Below are 23,010 nucleotides of genomic sequence, written 5' to 3'. Positions count from 1 at the left end.
AAAAAGGTTCCCCTGCTCCCCCCGCCCACCCCCGCTAAGATGGCTCTAGTAGCGCTTAATTGTCTTTAACTTCATTCGAAATAGGTTTGTTAGATTGTATTCTGACAGCTGTCCTCAGTGTGCATTTAAAAAAACTTACCAAAATTGGCGAATTTTTGTGTAGCCATTTTAATATTGAAGATGGAAGAAAATATGCAACATTTTTGGCATATTATGCTTTATTCTTTCAAGAAAGGTGAAAACACAACTGAAACACACAAAAAAATTTGTGCGGTTTGTGGAGAAGGTGCTGTGAGTGATGGAGTGTGTCAAACATGGTTTGCGAAGTGTCTTGCTGAGAGTTCTTGCTGGATGATATTCCACGGTCAGGTAGACCAGTTAGAGTTGATAGCAATCAAATCAAGACATTAATTGAGAACAATCAACATTATACCATGTGAGAAATAGCTGACATACTTAAAATATCCAAATTAACAAAGTTATTGATGAAAAATATGTCTTTTATTTTATGGAAAAAACAAAATGGACTTTTTGTCCAACCCAGTATTTTCTAAGCAGCAGCATATTATAATAGAAAAATATGGGTTTCCACCTGGGATTAAGTAATCATTTTGTGACCTCAGTAAAGTAATGAACTTTGATGTCAGGATTAAAAAGGAATCTAAAATAATACAACTATGGGATCTAGAAAGACGCCCAATTATTGGTTCCTACTTACTCCTTTATGTTGAAGGAGTATGTGTATGTTGCCTGTATTGCAGACAGCTTTAACTCACTTCACCGATCAAGGCTTCTGGTATCCTTTTCTCTTGGTGTCATAGCTGTGGCTGCCTACTTTTTCCCATGCAAATCTTTGTTTTAAGTTTTCTTTCGTACTACTGCTGCTATTTGCTTAATACTGCTGCTAGTCTTTTCTTGTATTTTATTTAATTGAATTTAAAATCCAGGTCTATTCAAGACTATGTAGGTTTCTAAAAATATTTGATCCCAGAACTCATCTTGTATATCAAGAGAAGTATTATGAAATTTCTTTATAGACTTCTTCCTGATTTCACTTTTTTAACTTTCTCAGTTACAACTTTTTGAACGTCATTGCAATTAAAAAAAATTGTCCTGTGAAAGGTAGATGCTGCTCAAGTAGAATGATAAAGCAGCCTTTGTTTTCCATTTTTCCTGAGTTTTCTTTGAATTTGATAGGGATGCAGAGGAGCTGATGCCACCCCCGTTAACAATGACTGAAATTCGTCAGGGAACTTACCAGAACTAATCCTTTCTTTTAACTCTGGCGGGAAATAAGTAGACCTCTCTGATTACTGGCCAGCTCATTGCAATAATACAATACAATACAATACCTAGTGGGAAATGCCAGACACTTTCCAAACCGACACCATTCTGAATAGCTTGCTCATATTAGAGGTACATGTTTTTTCTAGTTCCTTGAAAAACAGGAAACAGTTTCAAACTAGAGAATTTTAGTTCATTCTCTAAATATTTTGACTATGTTTTCTATTAAAGAGAGGCAGGTGTTTGGTGCAGCGGTTGAATTGCTGACGTCTTGGGCATAGAGCCAGCACTACCCAGGTATCAGGGCTTAGAGGGAATGGCAACTCTCTCCCCTGTGGAAAAGTGGTGTTATTATGAGACTTCTCAGACTGATTTTCCTACCTAGGATGCAGACGTACCCTATCCATTACATTGTAGTTAACAGGTCATTACAAAATTTGCAGCAGGGTGGTTCCCAGGCAATCTCTCAGATTTCAGTCCTTCAGGAAAAATAATTTGAAATGAGCATATTGGCTGAATGAATCAACTCAGGAACCCACATGTCATTTCAGAAAATGCTGGGCCATTTGTGCTTCTCTTATGCTCAGATTCCCATGGAAGCAATGGGAATAAATGCTATTATTTGTTGGGTAGAAATCTATTGAGTCTTAGGTGTTTGAGTAGAGGGAGATTGTCTTAGGGTTACCTACTGAGATTTATATATTAAAATTCCCCGTTCTTTACCATAATTTGCATAACAAAGGGGAAACTTAATCAGATCTGGCTTGGAGTAAATGTGATATTCACTGATACCATTCTTGGACACTCTTGCTCTAAATGTTTTATGTAAAGACAGTTTCAGTTCAAATGGGATGGGGCCTGGGCAAGGTGACAGGATTCCACCCAGAGAGATGGGGGTAGTGTCACCAGTTGAAGTGAATCTCTCTGAATGGTGTGGGGCTTCTGAGCAGAGGTGGCATTGGTGGGTGACTGCTCTTTCTCTATCCCATGCCTGTTTTGTAAACAGTCGAGTCAGGTTCCTTAACTCCTGGAGTGTAACAACAAAGACTATCTAACAGAAGTCAAATGGAGAGTAGTATTGTGTCAAGGGATTTGAAGGCTAGCCTCGAAAAAACCCCTTAATTGCCTGGGGACCAGCACTCTCATACATCTTGAAGTTCCACTGTTTCCAGGCCACCATTGTTTCTGATTATATGTCAGTGGGTTTCAAATCTTTGTTTCCCTGTGTTTCTCTGGTTGTTTTCAAGAATTCTTTTCCTTACGTTTGGTTTTTAGCAGTGTGAGTATGATGTGCCCTGGTATGGTTCTCTTTGATTTTTATTCTGATTGGGGTGCACTAAGCTTCTTGAATCTGTCAATTTATGTTTTTCATCATATTTTGGGAAAATTGTATGTATTATTTATTTAGATTTTTTTCTACCCCATTCTTTTCCTCCTCTCCTTTGGGGACTCCATTGTATACATGTGAATGACATTTTGATGTTGTCCCCCAGTTCTCAATGTCTCTGTTCATTTCTTTAAAATATTTTTTCTCTTTTTTAGTTTTGATAATTTCTGCTAACCCATCGTCAAGGGCACTGACTTTTGTGTCCACTGTTAATCTAGTCAATTAAAATAGTCCAGTAAAGTATAAATGTCAGATACTTATTTTCCAGTTCCCAAACTTCAGAGCTTTTAAAATAATAGTTTCTTTTTTCTGCTGAGATTTCCTGTCATTTTTTTCCATTCTGAGTATGCTTTTTACTTCATCGAGCATAGTTAGAGATAGCTACTTTAACATTTTTGTCTACTTTAACAACTAATTTTAATGTATGGGTTACTTGGGTATTTGTTTCAATTGATTTTCTTTTTTCTTTAGGTCTGTGTCATATTTTTCTGGTTCTTTGTGCATCAAACAACTTTATGTTAAACCTTACATGTTATGAATATTATGTTGTGAAGACTTTGGATTTTGTTTTATTTCTCTGAAAAGTGTTGATATTTTAATTTAGTAGGCAATTAATTTAGACTTCAGCTGCTCCGCTTACAAACAGCACCAAGCATGCCTGGTCTAGGTGGGCCAAAGACTGGGCAGTTTGTACACAGTTGGAGCTCCTTCTGTCTGGCTCTCTCCTTTCTGGAACCTTCTTTCTTCCAGGGCCTGTGGTTGCCCCAAACTCTTCCCTCTTATATCCTTTAGACTAGAAAGACTTGTCCTGCATGGTGACAATTCTGGCCTACTCTCAGGGTAAAAGCAATAGTGATTCCCCCCAGGGTTGGTAATTTCTTCTGAAATTTCAGCTCTCCTTTATATAATTTGCCACCTCTGTTCACTATTTAGTACCTTCAGGTAATTGTTTTTTTGGTATTTTTTCCCAGAGTTTGTGGTTAGCATCTGTAGGAGGATTGGGTCTGGTAGGAGCTTATCTCTTGTTGAGTCTTGGTCCCATCCAAAATTCTGCTTCGAGTTAGTATTTTATTCTGATCAGCTAACACGTCTTCCAGACTCTGCTTGGTATTCTGGAAAATAGTCACAAATAGAGTGGCCTTGTGGAAACGAGAACATCAGAATCTGTCCTCTTAGAGTTTTAAAACTTGCACTGTATGAAGCAGACATCTTTCACTTCCTAACAGTGTAGCCCTGCTCACTGAAAACATTGCTCATCTTCACACTGTGTACTCGTTTCTCAGTTTTGTGACAGCCAGTCCCTTGATTCTTAATTTTTATTTCTTTTCTGCATAGAGGTAACAGCTGATTTACACAGGGTGCTTGGGAAGGCCTCTTTGAGGAGGTGACATTTGAGTGAAGCTTGAATGAAGTGAGAGAGTGGGCCATGTAAATTCTGGAGGAGCACACAGAGAATGGCAGGCTCAAGAAGCTTGTGATGTGCAAGAAGCTTGTGATGTGCGAGACATGGCAAGAACACCTGGTGTGCCCAGGGTAGAGTGATTGAGGGGAAAGTTTGGGAGAAGGGTGGAGAAAGCAGAGGCTGGCACATGTAGGACCACGCAGGCCACGGTAAGGGGTCTAGATTTTATTTCACGTGTGTTAGGGTGCCACTGGAGGTTTTTGCGCAGGGAGTAACAAGATGTGTGTGGGGCTCTGGGGAAAAGAGCAGGAACAGTTCAAAGGCTATTGCATTGGCCTAGGTGAGGGGTGCTGGTGGCTCGGATCAGGGTAGTGTTGGTAGAGATGGTGAGTTCAGAGACGAGCAGATCACACCTCCTAGCAGACTCCAAGGCCTCTGTGGATGTGTTAAGGCCACAGTGCACCATTGTTTTCCAAATGAAAACATTAGGTCCAAGATTATTTTTCACTGCCCTTTTCCCTCCCTTTTGGCCCTTAATGTTAGAATTTAAAAAGGAAAGTTTATTTGGGGAGCTTAATGTCAAGCCAGGGTAGTGATTTTTGTACTATTTCCCTCATAGTCTACTAAGGGAGAAAGCAGGAAGACTGAAGAGAAATGTAGTAAACTTTGTGTTGTTCATATTCAGGCTTGGCCCTCTGCCAGCTGGGCTGTGAAAGGCTTTACCTCTGGCTAGGCCTCAGGCAAGAGGGAAGACATCTAAAGGCTTATTCCTTAGGTGATACACTTTTTTTTTACATGTGTCCACTCTACTTTATTTATTTATTTATTTTTAAAAGATTTTATTTATTTTTAGAGAGAGAGAGAGAGAGGGAGAGAAACATCAATGTGCGGTTGCTGGGGGTCATGGCTTGCAACCCAGGCATGTACCCTGACTGGGAATCGAACCTGCAACACTTTGGTTCGCAGCCTGTGCTCAATCCACTGAGCTACGCCAGCCAGGGCTTTCCACTCTACTTTTTAAAATATTATTTGAATATATCAGATGGTAATTTGCTAAAATTGTGATTTTTAAGTAAATCTAAGAGGAAAAGCCTTGACCAGTTTCTTGGGTCCAAGATTGTGCAAAGTTCAGCAGACCTCACTAAATATTGGTGTATTGGGTGGGGTGGGGGTTTGTGACAATATTTTACTTAATAGCTTGGTGACCAGTGCTATGTTTGTTTTTCTGTTGGAGAATGGGCTGCGTATAAAGTAAAGCTACGCTGAATTCTAAATTGATAGCAAAAACTCTAGATGTATAAAGGAATCACCAAAGTCATGTTACATCAATGATTTACTGATTGCAGCAAATCAGTTCTTTAGAGAATGTCTGCCTCTCTTAGTTTATGGTACTCTTTTCACTAGTCCAGAGTTAGGATTCTGGGCCGGAGGATTTTATTGCTTTAGATCACTCAACTAGTTAATACCTGAATTAGAACTTAGGTGTTAGGACTTCTGACCATACTTCAGTGGATGCTTTTCTTTTTTAACCAAATCTAAGTTTCTTGGAAGGCACTGTGTGTGTGAGAGAGTATATATATATATATATATATATATATGGATAGATTGATGTACACATGTACATAAATACATACACACATATACAGACATAAATAAACTGATCACAAGTTAGGAGGAGGTAGCACTAATCTCACGTCACAGGAGCCCCCGTTTATGAGCATTTCCTGTGTGCCGGGCGGGCACCGTGTCTCGGGCTCTCCCCCGTGACGGTGGGCCTGGAATGTGGGCTGTTTTACCTACAGCGTCACAGGGCTCTTTGGCACCTTTTTCTTTTGTAGGTTAAGCAGACATAACTTACAATGCGCTTTTTTTTTTTTTTTTTTTTGCATTAGACCCAAATCTAAACTAAGTTATAAATGAAAAGCCATTTCACTGTGTTCCCTTATCCCTTTCCCTTCTGTCTTTGCATTTCCTAACGTTTGCCTCCACTGCTTGATTGAATGAATGGGTCCCTTGAAAAGTTAAGAGGTTTTATGCTCCTTTTTCAGTTGTCTTTTCTCTGTGGGTCACCTTTCCAGCCAGTCACCTCAAGCTCTGTTTCTTTCTTTTTTTTTTTTAAACATTTAGATGACTGATATGGCGTTGTGGAACTTAGAATTTTTTTTTATAAGATTTTATTTATTTGCCCTGGCTGGCGTAGCTCAGTGGATTGAGTGCGGACTGGGAACCAAAGTGTCCCAGGTTCGATTCCCAGCCTGGGTTGCAGGCCATAACCCCCCGCAACCGCACATTGATGTTTCTCTCTCTCTCTCTGTCTATCTCCCTCCCTTCCCCTCTAAAAATAAACAAATAAAATCTTTAAAAAATAAGTACATAAAATCTTTTTTTTAAGATTTTATGTATTTATTTTTAGAGAGGGTGAGGGAGAAAGAGAGAAACATCAGTGTGAGGTTGCTGGGGGCCCTGGCCTGCAACCCAGGCATGTGCCCTGACTGGGAATCGAACCTGCGATGCTTTGGTTCGCAGCCCGTGCTCAATCCACTGAGCTATGCCAGCCAGGGCTCAAGCTCTGTTTCACACACCTTACAAGTAGGTACATGGGATGGTGTGCTTTTACCTGGAGCTCATTTCTTGATTCCTAAGCTCTATGATGGGTTACTAATTTCGAAAGGGTAGGATGGAAGACAAAAGTTAGTGTCTGTCTCTCTGCATTCCTGTGTGATGCTTGATATGAGGTGGATTCATTACCGTTATGCACGTGCATGCATTGCTGGAGACTGAGACTGTTGAGTCTGGTTGGGCAAAATCTGACCACAGAAAGAAAAAGGACTATTAAGTGTATTTAAATTGCTGAACTTAGTAGGTGGCATTTGTGTTTGTATGGCTTTATATTGTCCACATATATTTCCTAATCTTGTTACCTTTCAGGTATGTTCCACATTTTTGTGTTTTCTGTGTTTGGTCTACTTTTTGACTAGGGATAATTCACTTAATTGCTTCATGTCCTATTTTTCTAGCCTACCTAGACCTGCTTATGACTAATCATGAGCTGCGTTCATAAAAGATTTCTTTTTTAAAGTATAAATGTTTATTTTATTTTTATATGTTTCCAAATTATATAAAAGATTTCTTATTTAGGTGGTTCCTCCATTTGAATCCAGATTCATTATTCTGCTTCACTTGAGCAACTACCACTTACTGAATTGTTGAAATGTTCCTTTAGAGCAATAACTACTTACATTTCCAATCCCTTAGATATTAAGAGACATTTGTTAACTAATTGGGAATCAGATTTTTCATGGTAGTTAGTTTATGATGTGAATTGATACTTGGCTAGTTAATGTGAATTTGCTGATTCTGCTTGGGTTTAGAAGCCAAATACCATGTTAACATACTAGGAGAAGGGACCCGATAACAGTAGTTCTTTTTTTTTTTAACAGATAATTTTTTTAAAAAGATTTTATTCATTTATTTTTTTTTAGAGAGGGAAGGGAGGGAGAAAGAGAGAAACATCAATGTGCGGTTGCTGGGGGTTATGGCCTGCAACCCAGGAATGTACCCTGGTTGGGAATCGAACCTGGGACACTTTGGTTCCTAGCCCGTGCTCAATCCACTGAGCTACGCCAGCCAGGGCCTAGTAGTTCTTTTATTATTCATCAACTCCAGAATCCCTCAAGAACCAAAATGAATGTTAACCGAAGTTGCTAATTCTGTTTGGATCCTGGATACACTTGAATTCATTTGCATACGGTAGGGTGCTTGGCTGTGATTGGTGTACCGGTCCATGGTGATGAGAAGAGGGGTACAGTGAGAAAGTCAAGGCTTTCATGAATGATGGTTTAACAGAACTAACGAAGCAGGATCGGGGAGCATTGTATGTGGACAAGAAAAATGAATTGCTCCTGATTGTTGTAGGTTGATGGAATTTTTTTTTTTTTTGCTATAGAAAACTAGATTTAATTCTAAGACGTGTTAGTATATTGCATACTTACAGTTTTTATATATAAACTTTTCAAGTCTTTAGTCCATATTTGAAAATGGAATGAGCAGGGCCGAATCAGATACTGCTTCCTACTCATTTACTCATTGACTTATGACACATTTGTTGGACAGCTGTATGCTGGGCATTGTGCTCTCTACGTTCTCGTCAATGTTATACCAGTAGTTAGGTCAGTACATTGAAGATAAGTCTTCATGTTCACAAGTTACTAAAGTGTCATCAAAAGGCATGAAAAAATAGCCATCATTAAGGAAGGAGGACCATTGTTTTAATCAGAAACAAAATGTCATCATCAAACAATGAGAATATTCCTAAACATGAAATACTACTCTGGCTGACTCATTTCTTTAACTTTCAGATCTGCCAATTCTCAAACACTTAGCCACCAATGCTGATTGGCATGTCTGCATTACAAATATTTGCGTCTTTTGTCCTTTTAATTTTGGTGCCAGAATGGGTAATGGGTGGCTTGCTGGTCTTTTTCTAGCCTTTAAGCAGTACAGCATTGAAGTAAAACTGCTTGCAGAAAGCTTCCCCCTCACCTTCATCCTGGTGTGTGTTTGCAGAGTTGGTGAGGCTGGAAGTCTCCCTGGTTGTGGGGAAGAGGTGGTTTTCCTTAACTAATGAACTGTGTTTACTCCGGGAAGTTCGCTTTACTGTCTCCTGGTGGTTGACTGTAAACCATGGTCTCAGCAGTGGTACCTGTGACATTTTGGGCTGGATCCTTCTTTGCTGTGAGGGGCTGTCCTGTGCTTTGTAGGATTTAGCAGCCTCTCTGGCCTCTGCCTACTAAATGTAAGTAGTTCACTTCCCATCCCCCAACCCCTGACACCAAAAATGTTCGAAGATATTATCACATGTCTCCTGGGGGGCGAAAACCACTTCTGGCCGAGAACCACTGCTCTAAATTTTTAAAACAGACTCACTGACCACAGTTATTTGTGAGCAGACCACATGTAAGCCGCTGCGTGCTGGGCGCTGTGTTTCTGTGAATCCAGAAAGCTTTTTTTTTTGTTGTTCTGATGGTTGTTGCTTCACTTCCCTCATCCTGAAAATCTTGCTGTCATCCAGCCCAGATGGGCTGTTCCAGGGCAAGCAGAGGCAGTGCGCACACTCTGCTTATTCCTGGAACCCGGAGTAGTTGCTGTTCTTAATGGACTTTAATAAGCTTGCTCAATGAACTGGATATGAAATCTAGGCCAGAACACATTTGGTATTCGACCTTTTGGTCTGTCTAAGTCTTCAAAGGACAAGCAGGCCCTCTTGATTTGATTTTCATTGTAAACTGGACACAAATTTTTGGATACATTCTAGGCACCACATGATCATTTTAGGTTTTTGTTGCTGTTTCTTGTTTTTAGCTTAGAGTTAGGTTGTTTATAGGATTGTCAGGTTTGGTTGATAAGCAGCTTCAGCTTTTGCATAGGACATGGTGCTGTGTTGATTTAGCAAGACCTTGCTACTCAGACGTTCACACCTCTAGTGAGCGGTGGACTTGGGGTGTGAACTCAAGCTTTTCTCATTGACTTCAAAGCCAGGCTTTTAAAATCCTCCCTACCAGCGCCTCTCAGAATTTTGTGTGCATAGGAATCACCTGGGGATCTTGTTAAACTGGCTTCTGACTTGGTAGTTTTGGAGATAGGCCTGCAGGTATGCATTTTAAGAGCCCCCCTGGGGATGCCTGCATTGCTCCTCTTTGAGTCACTGGGAGTCCTGAAGCTCTGTGCTCTGTTGTTCCTGGGTTACTAATTTTGCTGTAGCCAATCCTCCTGGAAATTGACCCACGGCATTGGTAACTCACAGTGGAATACTCAAGAATTGAAGTTTTTAGTTATTTTTTTCTTCATTTTAAGCTGTGTGTATTCACTACTAGATTTTAAGTGTGTGCCTTCACAGCTGGAGTTGAGGGGCAGCTTTGCTCACCCGACCCCGCAGAATGGCAGTTCTGTATGAAATGCATGCTAGGCATTGCTGGTGAAGCAAAATGGATGCTCCAGGGCTCGACTGTTGGGGGCGTTTGAGTGAACAGCTGACGCTAAGGTGGACATTGTTTTACATTTTAACCTCCTGAAGTCGGTATGTCTTACGATACATGGCCTTTTACCATTGCTGCGGTCGGCTTTTGGCTTCTACCACGTCTGGCCACCCTCCCACTCCCTGGGGAAGGGAGCCTGGTAGCTGCTGCAGTGTGTGCTTGGCTGCCTGCCCCTGCTCTCTCCCCTGGCCCAGGCTCAGCGCCTTCATTCTGTGACTGCTGCACCTGAGCCTGGGAGACCTGGGCCACCTGCTCAGGGGCTCTTAAATGGGGCAGACAGGCTGAGGGCAAGATGGATTTCTGTGTCTGTTGCGTGGCTCTGACGTGTGTTCTGTGTGTTAGCAAATCTATTACAGATCCTCCTGGTCTTGGTTTTGGAGGAACTCCTCGGGGCTGAGGCAAAGTCTTTAAAAGCTCTTTAACAAAGTAAACATTGTAAGTGATAAACTATTTCATGAGTTTTCTTATTTAACAGTATTTTTCTTCCTTGATGCTACACAAATTAATCATGCATTTGCCATGGGGCTTTGGTTTAATGAGATTTATAAATATAAGATTAGCAGAAAAAAAAGAGTGATTTGGAGTTAGAAGACAGGAATTAAGCCTAGCTTTGCCGCTTGCTAGTTGTCGGTGTATAAAGCATAAAGTGAGAGGTGGACCAGAAGATCCCTGAGGCCCTTCTCCCTTTCGACTCACTGGATTCAGAGTGTGCTAGAATGATTTAATTGAATTAATTCAAGTAGGACCCTGTTTTAAGAACATAGAAGTGATTAACTTTGACAAGGGGCAAGTAGTGGCAGGGAGCCTCCGAGCTGGGTCTCCAGGGAGAGGATAATTTTGGTAGAAAAACAGGAGAAAGAGTATTTTAAGTTGCAGAAACAGTCCTCATGGAAGTACCTTTGAAATCACTCATAAACTTCTGACCCCAAATATAATTACATTCATAATGCTAGGTAGAGGTTATCCTCAGCACAAGTAAAACATTCTGTTGAAAGTAAGGTGACCCATCCTGGCTTTCCAAAAGACCGCTCCGCTCTTTGTTTCTGGTTTTTGAGAACACTGTGACAGTTCCTCATTAGCTGGATTCGTTAGCTGTGGAGACCGCGCGAGTGAGAGGAGCCGTCAGAGTCCCGAGGGTGGTCGCCCTCGCTGACCTGAGAGCCGGGGAGCAGGGTGGGTGACGAAGCTGCTACCTACCCTGTAGGAAACCATGCTTATTTGAGATGTGGCTTCAATACAGTTTTAAAGAATTATAATCTAGTTCTATTTGGGCAGTAATCTTTGTTTTATGAAGAAAATACTGCATATTTTTTGCATATACTGGTTAATTTGGGTAGAGATTCTTTGAGTTGGGATATGCTGTGGACGCAGAAACTGTCAGTTTTATTGAATTTGGGTGCACCCTGAAAGAAAAAGCTTTTTATGTGTAGTCAGTACAGTAGGGCGAAATTGCAAATGTGAAGTAATTAACCTCAATAGAATAGGCAACCTTTTAAAAAACACACACACACAAAATAAGAGCTTTAAAATTGGTCAGAAATGACACAGACTCCAGAGATCTCTGAGTTTGGTTTTAAACTGCATGAGCACACGGGGACCCCAGAGCAGGGGCCACCGTTTCAGCGCGTCTCCACCACCCTGTGTTCCCCTGGGGACCGCGGTTTGTAACCTCCCCAGGCTGTGTTTATCGCACGTGTAATGTGATCTGCAGCTTTAGCTTGTCTCACAAGAAAATCAGTCAGCAACTGAATAAGGCTTAAAATGGGAATCCTCATTCATGCTGAATTCTATGGCAGTGTTTATCCCAGAAAGTCACGGGCTAGATTTTACAAGTGGTGGGTGACGGGGCACAATTACTCCGTGAAGTTAGCTGCAGTCTCTTCTGCCCTGAAGGTGGTTTCGGTTTGCGTTTTACAACGTAGCACTGATCTTGAGTGTTTTTCCTTCTCCCAGGTGGTGCGCACTGAGAAGAACAGCTTGAATAATCGATTCTTGCCCTGGAATGAGATCGAGACAGAGGCCATCCTGTCTATTGATGACGATGCCCACCTCCGCCATGACGAGATCATGTTTGGGTTTCGGTGAGGAGCTGGTTTTGAACTGAGAAACACTTTCATTCGCAAGTGACAGAAAACCAAGTCAAACCTGAATCAGGCAGCCAAATGAACTTCTTGGCTGATAGTAACTGGCTGGGGAATCCTTACAGGCAGGGAGGGCTGACTTCAGACAGGCTGGATCCAGGGTCTCAGGTGATGTCGGAGAACTCCACTCCTCTTCATCTCGAGGTTCTGTGTCCTCTGCGTTGCCTTTGCTTTCTTTCAGACCGGCTCTCCCTCTGAGGCCAGGGAGCTGGAATCTGTGATGGGGGTTAGCTGCCTGCCCCTGGTGCGGATCCTCCTCTAAGTGAAAACCACACGGGCTGAGAGTGGAGGCAGAGGGTAGTTTCCTAAAGGAGGCACTGCAAAGGGTTTTGTGTTTATAGGAACGGGGATTCAGTCCCCGGCAGGCAGAAGCAGCATGTTGCTGCGTACCGGGCAGTGGGGCTGTGCCAGATGCCTGGGGCCTGAGGGGTTTGAGGAATGGTGGGGTTGGATGCAAAGATCCAGGAGGCAAAGGAAGGGGAGGGGGAGGTGGCTGGGATGACTGACATTTGTTGACCCGGTACTTTGTGCCAGAGACTGGCTAGCATTTCGGTATATCTCACTCATCCCCCAAAACTTGGTGATGTAAGTTGTTGTCGTCTCCACTTTACTCAGGAGTAAAGTGAGAGCTGAGAGACTAAAACCATGAAACTAGAAAGTAAGTGACAGAGCTGGGATTCTAACACAGGCTTGTCTACTCCAAAACTTCTACTCAACCACTAACCTGTACCCTTTACTAAAAGTGGTAAAGGGTACAGTTTACCATTGGTTTGTTCTTGGGCTTAACTATCCCCCCTGAGGGAACGTTACAGGGAGGAGAGTGGACTGGTGCGCCAGCCCCTGGGCAGCGTATTACCTGTCCTCTGTGAGGTGACTCCAAAACTGCGGGTCAGGATTTAAAAACTTTTGAAACAGTTTGACAGTTATTGTGACATCCAGGTGATCATTTATGTTGCAGTTCACTGTTGGGTAACATTTACTGCATTCATACATCCTATAATTCACTCATTTAAATATACCATTCAGTGGTTTTCAGTACATTTACAAAGTTGTGCAACCAGCTCCCCAATCTATTTTGGAAATCTTCATTATCACCAAGGGAAACCCTGCACCCGTTGGCATTTCCCTGCAAGCCCTCTGTTGTGGACATTTCATGTAGATGGCACCACAAAATACGAGCCCTCTCATTAGTGGTTTCACTTAACACAGTGTTGTCGGGGTTCATTCATCTTACGGCGTGTGCCAGTCCTTTGCTCACTGTGCGTGGATAGACACAGTGTGACCGCTGGTCCATCGATGCACACCGGGTCGTTTCTGCTGCTTGGCCGTTGTGAATAACGCTGCTTGGATGTGCACGTACAGGTTTTTGTGTGAGCGTTTTCTTTCCCTCGGGCATACTTAGGAGCAGATTCCCTGGGTCTCACGGCCACTCCTTGTTTACCACGTTGAGGAACTGCTGGGCTGTTTTCAGAGTGGCCGCACCGTTTTATGTTGCCATCAGCAGTGCACAACGGCTCCGTTTGTTCACATTGCAGTCCACACTTATTTTGTGTGTTTTATTCATAGCCATCCTACGAGGTGCGAAGGGGCATTTCAGTGCAGTTTTGATTTGCATTTCCCTGGTGTAAACGATGTGGAGCCTTTCTTCGTGTGCTCAGTGACCATTTGTGTGTCTTTGGAGCAATGTCTCTGCAGATCCTTGGCCCACCGTTACTTGTCTTTTATTCCTGAGCTGTAGGAGTTCTTTACATATTCGAGACACATGTCCCTTATCCTCGGTGAGATTTGCAGATATTTTCTCCCATTCTTTGGGTTGTCTTTTCACCTTGATGGCACAGAAGTGTTTGTTTTTGTTTTTGTTTTTTTTTAATGGAAGTTTATCTGTTTTCTTTGGTTGTACTTTTGGTGTCATCTTTGAGAAACCATGCAACTCATTTTTTACTGTATCTTACAAAAGTGTTAATCCAGAATAAAAGGGAGAAAATCGCTTCTGCACCGCAGCGAGTTTGAGAAGCACCGGAGTAGCTTTCCTTGGGCGGCTTGTTCAGATTCAGAATGGGCCTGGGATGGGGAGCCCTTCTCGGTGCATGTTCCCCGAACTACAAACCCGGCCTCCCAGCTTGCAGGCTTCCTTCGGTTCATGTTGGTAAGTGCAGATGCTCAGGTGGAAGGAGCAGCAGCTCCAGGTGTTTGCCTCAGTGCACCTGTAGACACTGATTTGACGCATTGCTGAAAAATTAGAACATCTGTTCTTTCTCTCCCTACCCAACTCTCACAGCACCTTTGACCTTATCTTCCTATATTATCGAGGCAAGAGTCTGTTGTTAGCTCTGATAAAAACCCCGCTGAACTGGAGTGTGTTCCTTCGTTACCTCCATGATATATAGCCAGCTCTCCTTCTGTTGTTGTGAAAGGAGGAATGCCGTGTGATGATCGTAGACATAGTCTTTGTCGCTGTTGCTCGTGGTTTGGGTGGGGAGGCGGTGTATTTGTGATCGAGTGTGTGCAGTTTAGATAGCACTGAAGGACTGGGAGCAGTGAACAGCGTTGTTGGAGGTTAGCAGGAGACCTGCCATTCACCCCTAGATCCCAAGAATGGTTAAGATAAGGGTCTTGCTTTCATGAGTTTGCAGCTTATTAAGATAGCTGGCACCATCAACTGTGTTCTTTGCCTCTTGATTTAGGAAGACCTTTGACCTTTTCTGTTTGTTAGCATTTCCAAGTGGTGAGAGAATAAGAGGAATCCTTTCAATGGCTCTCTTAATGAGCATTGGAAATTTGAGGTTTAGCCTCCAGTGATGGAATTGGCAAGATTATCTCTGGCTGTACATTCAAGCCTTTTGTCACCCTGACTTTTCTCACTTTTCTGGGCATCTTTTGATCTAAAAGCTCTCTCTTATTAATCTCCCCATTTCACCTGAATGGGATGAAACCTCTCCTAGGTTCAAAAGGAAAGGGGAGGTATAGCAAGAATTCCTCCCTCTGGCAAAAGGTCTTATGGATGTTGACTGACTTCAGCTCACGTAGCAAAGAAAGAGGTGAACGTGTTCTCAGGGGACATGAAACAAAGGGGCCCAAGAGAACTGAAGACACACGTCCCTACAAAAAGCAGGGCATGAACGTCCATTATTCATAATAACCAACATGTGTAAACAATGCAAGAGGAGCACTGATTTTACTTCCACAGGGCATCCAGCGCCGTCAGGTTCAGAGACAGAAACTGGAGTGGTGGGTGCCAGGGGCGGGGGGACGACAGGAGTGGGGACTCAGTGTGTAATGGGACGGAGTGTCAGTTTGGGGAGATGGGAAGTTCTAGCGATGGGTGGTGGTGATGGCCATGCACCAGTGTGAGTGCGCTTAATGACACTGAGCTATGCGCTTAATGTGGTTAAAATGGTAAGTTTTATGTTACATACATTTTGCCACACAAGAAAAGTCAGTTGTCAACGAAACAAAAACAAAGTGTAAACAACCCAAATATTCATCAGCTGATGAATGGATGACCAGCATATGATAATATATCCATGCAATAGAATGCTATTTAGCAAGAAAAAGGAGTGAGTGCTGAACCATGCTATGACATGGGTGAGCCTTGAAAATGGGCTGCGTGAAGAAGTCAGGCACGAAAGGCCCCCTGTTGTATGATTCCATTTAGGTGAAGTGCTCATAATAGGCAAATCCATGGAGACAAAGCACATTAGTGCTTGCCGTGAACTGGGGAGATGGGGGGTGACTGCTAGCGGTTACGGAGTTTCTTTGTGGAGTGGTAAAAACGTTCTAAAGTCAGATAGCGGTACCCATGAGGTGAACGTTTTTAAACGAGTGAATGTTATGGTATGCGACTTATGGCTTAACGAATTTTATTTTAAAAAAAAGACATTGTGAGCTTAAGAGATGGGGTGGGGTTGTGGACTAGAAGGTGGGTTCCCTTTTTGGATCCAAGTATCTGTTATCTTGAACCTAGAATTTTTGCGTTTCACAACTGGATCCGACACTGATCTCTTTCTTTCCACTTCATGGCTCTGTTTTATGAGTTTCATTTTCCAAAAAGAGTTAACAAAAACATTTTTCTATAACATGGTTTGGTGTAGGTTTTTAAAATATTTTGGGTAGGAGAAAAGGGCTTATATGTTATCATAATGTAAGAGACATGGGATTTGGAAAAGAGACTCTTATTTTAGATAGTCAGGAAACAAAACAATCTCACTTTACATTTTTAAATACATTCTTTGATTATTAGTTGAATGTACACTTTATTTTCTTGCATTTCAAATTATTTGGTTCTTAATGGACCAAAGGGAGGAACATGGAAGTATAATGAACAAGGATAATGAACAAAGAATGTCTCTTTGTATGGTAAAGTCCACATTACTTTAATGTCCTGTAATATCTTAAGTAGTTAGTGATCTTAGTCCCATTTTGCCTGTTTGATGATCAGAAAATTAGTTTTAAATTAAACATTAATAGTAACGTGACCTTTTGCTTCACTTAGGTAACTCATTAAAAAATTGTTTTGAATCACACAGACTTGCACAAAAATATGTAGTACTTAGGCTGTCAATATACATATATACATTAACCATATTACTTTTATAGATATGGTAAATAATGTTCCAGAGTTCATACCATGAAAAGGCTGAATTGATGCACTTATTTTGAAGGTGGTAGTATTTAAATTTGAAATGTCAACAGAAGGTTATTTGTCAGGATTCAGATTCTTCAGTGAAATCTTAATTTCATTCATTTAAAAATTTTTCTTTACTAGTTTGGTGAAGTTATGTAAATCCAGTGAATTTTCTTGGGTTTTAAGTTTGAACTATGGAATTACCTTGAAACTTTCCCCCTCACACAGTGTATAGGTAGTTGTTCTTTTAACACACTGAAAGAATAATTCATTAAAGGGAAGGTTTGCCAAAGCATGATCTATGCTATAGCATATCGATTAAAAATATTTAGTGCAGCATAAGTTTGAATATCACGTTAGGGAACTCATTGTGTACAACACTCTCACGTGTAAATTGGGAGCATTACATATGATCACCGTTCTTAAATGCTGGGCTTCCGCATGCCCACTGAGAGCAGACTGCCTAACACTCTCGATGCGCTCTCCCAGGAATTTACTTAAGCCTTTGAATTGAGTTTGTTTCGTGTCAGTGTTTCAAGTCAATTTTTTGTTTATTATTTAATAGAAAATTAACACCTGATCAGTCATGGTTGATAGCCTTTAACAAATGAGGTATGTTACCTTTTGATATCGTGTAGCAAATGAGGTTGTGCTTTATTAAGAGCTGTCTACATTATTGACTGAAATCAGCCAAATCAGATGACTGAAATATTCGGTTTCTCACTCTTCCTTCTGATGATATTTCAGGACTGGTAGGAGCAATAGGCATTGGAAGAGATCAGAATTTTTAGGAGTATGGATCTAACGTTTGGTTATGCTAGTGGTTCTTAATAGCAGTCCTTAAATCCTGGATATGTCAAATTATATCACAAAAATGTAGCTTTCAGGTGAGTAACTTGGAGTCCATTTTAGGAGATGAATTAGGATAGAGGTAGGGACTTTGGTAGGAGGTGGCCGAAAGCCCACCTAAAATACCTTTACATTGTGATAGAAGTGTGGTTTCTCATCTATTGGACTAGATTAGTTGCTTTTGAACTTAATGGGAGAGAAATTCTTTTGAGATGAAATCTGTGTTTTAGGAATTGAAGTTCCGTGTAAGTGATGAGGGAGTTTCTCAGGCAGTTTAAGCCCCCGTCTGGGGCGAGGTGCAGTAGGACACCTGAAGCACTCTGAAGGGCCACCAGGTCCCGTGGAGCAGAAGTGCTTTCAGCTCTACGATCTCACCCTGGGAGACTGGGGAGCTGGTTTTGTTCTTTTTCACCTATAAATTTGTGGGTGATGTAAAGTTTTTCCTGGAAACACTGAATTTTCAGTTTATTTCTTGCATGTATGAAATTAGTCACTTACCTGGCCCTGCAGACCACTTCTTGTTATGGGGCAGGTCTCTCCCTCAGTTCTGCCCAGATCAGGAATTGGGGCCGGCAAACCTCACTCCGGGCGGCAGCCTCCTGTGCTCACGCCAGCGGCCCCTAGGCTTCTACCCTGTGCCCTCTCAGTAAAGGAGAGTGTGCGGTGTGCCTCAGTTCTGTGCAAGTTGTAGTGTGCTAATGCAGCGTGCTCACTAACAACGAAACTTCCTTTTAGAAACTAAAGATGAAAATAAATAGAAGTAGAAATTGATATTGTCTTCCTGCTTTTTAGCAAATTGCTGTGCACAACCCACTCTGGAGCCCCCTGCCGTAGTTCCCATGTTATTCCAGGCTGGAGGGACACTGGCCTCCAGGAACTAGAGGAGCAATAATGATACACAGGTGCTTGATCAGGAGGTTACATGTGACGCTCTATTTGTTTTTATACTGCTTGGCTTGTGACTGATGTTATTTAAAAAGGAAAAAAAAGCAACAACCTAAGAACCAGAGCCTGCAAGGTAGAGGTAGTCATTTTAAGTGTCTAGGATAATCTTGGAGCTTTGTACTTAAGTGTGTGCATATCCTTGTGGTTTTTCCAGGGTGTGGAGGGAAGCACGGGACCGCATCGTGGGTTTTCCTGGCCGGTACCATGCGTGGGACATCCCTCACCAGTCCTGGCTCTACAACTCCAACTACTCCTGTGAGCTGTCCATGGTGCTGACAGGCGCTGCCTTCTTTCACAAGGTGAGAAACGGTTTGGAAATGGCGTGCGCTTGGTAAGACTTGAGCGTCTGTGTGGTAGTGAACTGCTGCCCTCAAGACAGCTTTCCTAGTGCTTCTTATATGTCTCTCCTCTTCTAGAATTCAGTTATTTCTGTTTTTAAAGACTGATCAAGATGCTTAGAGCAACTCTGGAATAAGAAGTCAGGACGAGAAAGCTGTCTGCACAATGGCATGTAGGCCGCTAGGAAAGTACGTCCGTCTTTCCGGGCCTCGCCCCTCCCTCTGTAGAAATTGGGGGCACAGTGCTAAACTGCCATCAGTGTCGACATTGCCGTTCCAGATGGGGCCTGGCCCACAGAGGGCCGAGCCTGTCAGCCCTCTGACGCAGGCTGGCCACTGGCATGCCAAGCCTGCTAGCAGCTTCTGTGTACTGTGGGTTGTGTGCTGCTTCACTCCTCAGCAGTTAAAGCTTTCTCGGTGCCTCACACCCGGTTTTCACTGCATGTCTAAAATGCAAAGCCTCCAGTTGTTGCTCCTCTCCTGCACTGTTACCACTAACCTGTTCTTTTTTTTTTTTTTTTTTTTGCTCCTGACTCTCTTCTTTCCACTTCTTGTCTATTCTGTAAAGTAGCCCCTGGCCACATGTGGCTGTTGAGCACTTGGAATGTGGCTGGTCAGCACTGAGATGTGCTGTGAACGTAAAGCGCACACGGATTTTGGAAACTCAGAGTGAGAGAAGGCAAACCATCTCAGTAACTTTTTGTATCAATTGTATGCTAAAATGTAGTTATTTATTTTACTGTTTCTTTTTGCTTTTAAAAATGTGGCTACTGGAAAATTTGAAACGACAAATGTGACTCGCATTATATTTCTACTGGACAGTGCTGCTCTTACCTTCCCTCCCAGACCCTTCCTCCGGGCCCTGAAGAAGCCTGTTCTGAGATAAGAAAACCGCCGACACCCCCACGGAGCACCTGCTCTGTCTCCCTGACCTGACTGAACCTGGCTTTTCTGAGGACAGAGCTGCCCCTTTAGTCAGTTCCTGTGTTTCTTCCATGAACGGGGATGGAGGCTACACGTGTCCCCAGATTTGTGCTTGGAGCAGGGGAAGTGTAGAGAACTATTGTCACTGCTTACCAACGACACTTCCAGACAATTCTCAGCTGTCACATAATGCCTCATTTGAGGCTCACGGCATCTGTCTTGTTGCTGCCACCCTCCAACCTCGTAATCCTTCCCTCACGGTCATCAAGGATGTTGGCACCTGGCTTGTCATCTAACCTCCACTCCATGCTGTCTGTCATTCTGGGTGACTTCATTGCCTGTATGGGAGACACACCCTCTACCTAGCCCTCCCCATAAATGTCGAAGTAGCTCCGGGTTCTAGCTTCACCTAGTGCCCTCCTTACTGTGTGTTTTCCTGCGACGTTCTCTCATCCTCTCAAAGTCTTGTGGCTTTTCTTAGCACCTCTAAGCAGATGATTTCTGTATCTGTGTTCCAGCCTTGGCCCTTCCTTGAGGTCTGTATTCATGTATCTGTTTTCAGGACATTCCCTGTGTGTCCCTCTGGTACTTCAAACTGACACTTTTCCCAAACAACCCCTCATCCTCTCTCCCCCTCCCTTCCTGTCCTTCAGATCTCGTGTCCCTCATGGATTGCATATCTCAGATGAGGGTATCTTGCAAGTCATCTTAAATAGAACCTTGAAAGTCACCTTACTAGGGACATTGTGAACCAGCCAAAGAAGTCACTAAACTTTAGCTCTTTTTTTTCCTTTTTAAAATGTAATGTGAAGCCGATGTGCTCATCCGATTTTTGAACCTTGCCCTTGTTCTTATTTTCCAAATGTGGTGGGCCTTGGTTGGGTTGGGGATGGCAAGTATAGTTAGAGAACCTCTGGCTAGAAGACCATACCTACTTGGGGGTCACTTATTTTCACGCTGGTCATCTGAGAAACCCAGTCATTTTAGCAGGGTCTGCTCCTGCCTTGAGAATTGATCTGCCTCTCAAATTCTCTGATCACTCTTTAAAAGTTACAGTAGTCAGCCCTGACTGGTGTGGCTCAGTGGGCTGGGTGTTGTCTCATGGACGAAAGTCCACTGGTTCAATTCCTGCTTAGGGCACAGGCCTGGTTTGCAGGCCAGGTCCCTGGTTGGGAGTGTTCTAGAAGGAACCAATTGATGTTTCTCTCCCTCTCTTTCTCATTCCCTTTCCCTCTGTTTAAAAATAAAGAAATACAGTCTTTAAGAAAAGTTATAGTACTCAGATCCTTTTACATTTAAGTAATAAATGAACAATGAAACTTGAGGGTTTTTTTGTTCGAAAACCTCAAGTACAGAGGTTACAAACTAGCATCTTTGGTGGCTGACAGAAGTATTTATGTAGCCCCCCACCCCCATGCTGTCTCACACTCTTCAGGGGTTTAAGAATGGGAGGAGCTGACACAAGGACCTGGATCTTAACGGAAGTGAAGGTGGGGCCGCGCACTGGCCGAGTGCCTGCCCGGCACCGTCTGGCTGGAGCTGCGCGGCCGCAGCTCCGCCGTTCCCCGTGCGTGGGCGTGCGTGTGCTGATTGGCCCCGTGGCTCTGTCTGTCTTACACCCGTTTTGTCACTCCTTTATTTGCCCTACTTGTTTGATCCTTGAGAGCAATTAAGTTGTTCATTCCCTAATCTGGAACAACTTATTTTTCAACTACAGTCAACAGTCAATATAATAGTAGTTTCAAGTGTACAACATAGTGGTTAGAAATTTATGTGCCCCCCCACCCATAAGTCTAGTACCCAGCTGGCACCATCCATAGATATTACAGTATTATTGACTGTCTTCCCTGTACTGTTCTTTGCATCCCCATGACTGTTTTGTAACTGCCAATTAGTATTTCTTAATCCCTTCCCTTTGTTCACCCAGCCCCCAACACCCCACCCATTTGGCAACTGTCCACTTGTTCTCTGTGTATATGAGTCTGTTTCTGTTTTGTTTAGTTTGTTTTTCTAGATTCCACATATTAGTGAAATCATATGGTGTTTGTCTTTCTCTGTCTACTTATTTCACTCAGCATAATACCCTCTAGTGGACAATCGTTTTTTGATTATAAGTGCTGATCGATAAAAGTTTTGAACCTGTACCTCACAAATAGGTATATTTATTTATGAAGTATATCAATATTTATATGTGTGTACTATCATACAGGAATTTTGTAAGGTTGAGATAAGAATGAAATAAAGTTTCAACGTATTGTCACTAAATTCTCACATTTTAGTGAAGGCAGTGTGATTGAATATGCCTTATTGCTTCTGGAAACCTTGATGTGACCCTGCGTCACGGTGAGTGAGAGGTCCGTTTCCAAGCTGAGCATATTTCTGATGCTTGGTTTGAATCACTGTCCTTGGGAGAAGCACCCATTGCTGGGCTCGCTGAGTCACGACCTTCGTCTGCCGGTTTGGGAGCGTTTTGCTGGAATTGACTAGGCTTTCCATCTTCTATGATGCCATTCAGCTTTTTAGCAAAATAATGAGAAGGTGTTACGCTTTTTATATTTTAGAGTAGGCTCTAACTTTATTGCAGCTTTTCATTTAGGAGATTTTTAAACAGGTTACAGACGTTTCTTCTATTTTTTAAAATATGAACGTTTTTTAATAGACTTTCATAAATTATTTTTGGCATCAAAATTACATCATAGTGAAAAATACTTCTAAACATTTGTTTTCTTTTGAGTTCACTATTTCTTAAGTACTGTAGTTTGCCACCAAACTAGCAAACTCCTGTGTGCTACAAAAATTTTATGGTCAGTTTTTTCACTATGAAGATTCTACATTTATGGTAATAAAATACACAAGTCTGTTTTCTTGGGCACCTCACCTGTTCATTCCTCATCACCATATTGCAGCGCATCACAGTTAACACGTGCCCTGCTCCACAGCACTTGCCCATTGCCGTGGTGTAAACATTCCTACTGTGGCTGGTTTCAGGTTACTCCGTGAGTCACTGAACATGGATTTGGGAAGGGATGGGCATTTGCATATCTTGTATAGTGGTTTCACCATATAGCTGTGATAGACATA

At 42.4% G+C, this 23,010-nt stretch overlaps 1 protein-coding gene across 6 annotated transcripts in view; it reads left to right on the top strand.

The window, feature by feature from the left end:
• EXTL3 (exostosin like glycosyltransferase 3) overlaps positions 1-23,010 on the top strand; it is a 106,962-nt gene that overhangs the window by 72,436 nt on the left and 11,516 nt on the right. For all 6 annotated transcript variants that reach the window (XM_028519123.2, XM_036032028.1, XM_028519120.2 and 3 more), the window contains 2 exons: positions 12,062-12,189; positions 18,822-18,966. In XM_028519123.2, the coding sequence (XP_028374924.1) occupies positions 12,062-12,189; positions 18,822-18,966 (273 nt within the window). The remainder of the gene's footprint in view (positions 1-12,061; positions 12,190-18,821; positions 18,967-23,010) is intronic.

This window comes from Phyllostomus discolor, chromosome 8 (genome assembly GCF_004126475.2).
Source record: "Phyllostomus discolor isolate MPI-MPIP mPhyDis1 chromosome 8, mPhyDis1.pri.v3, whole genome shotgun sequence".
Lineage (NCBI taxonomy): Eukaryota > Metazoa > Chordata > Mammalia > Chiroptera > Phyllostomidae > Phyllostomus > Phyllostomus discolor.
Note: the sequence above shows the minus strand (reverse complement) of the source record. Positions and strands in the feature narration are given on the sequence as shown.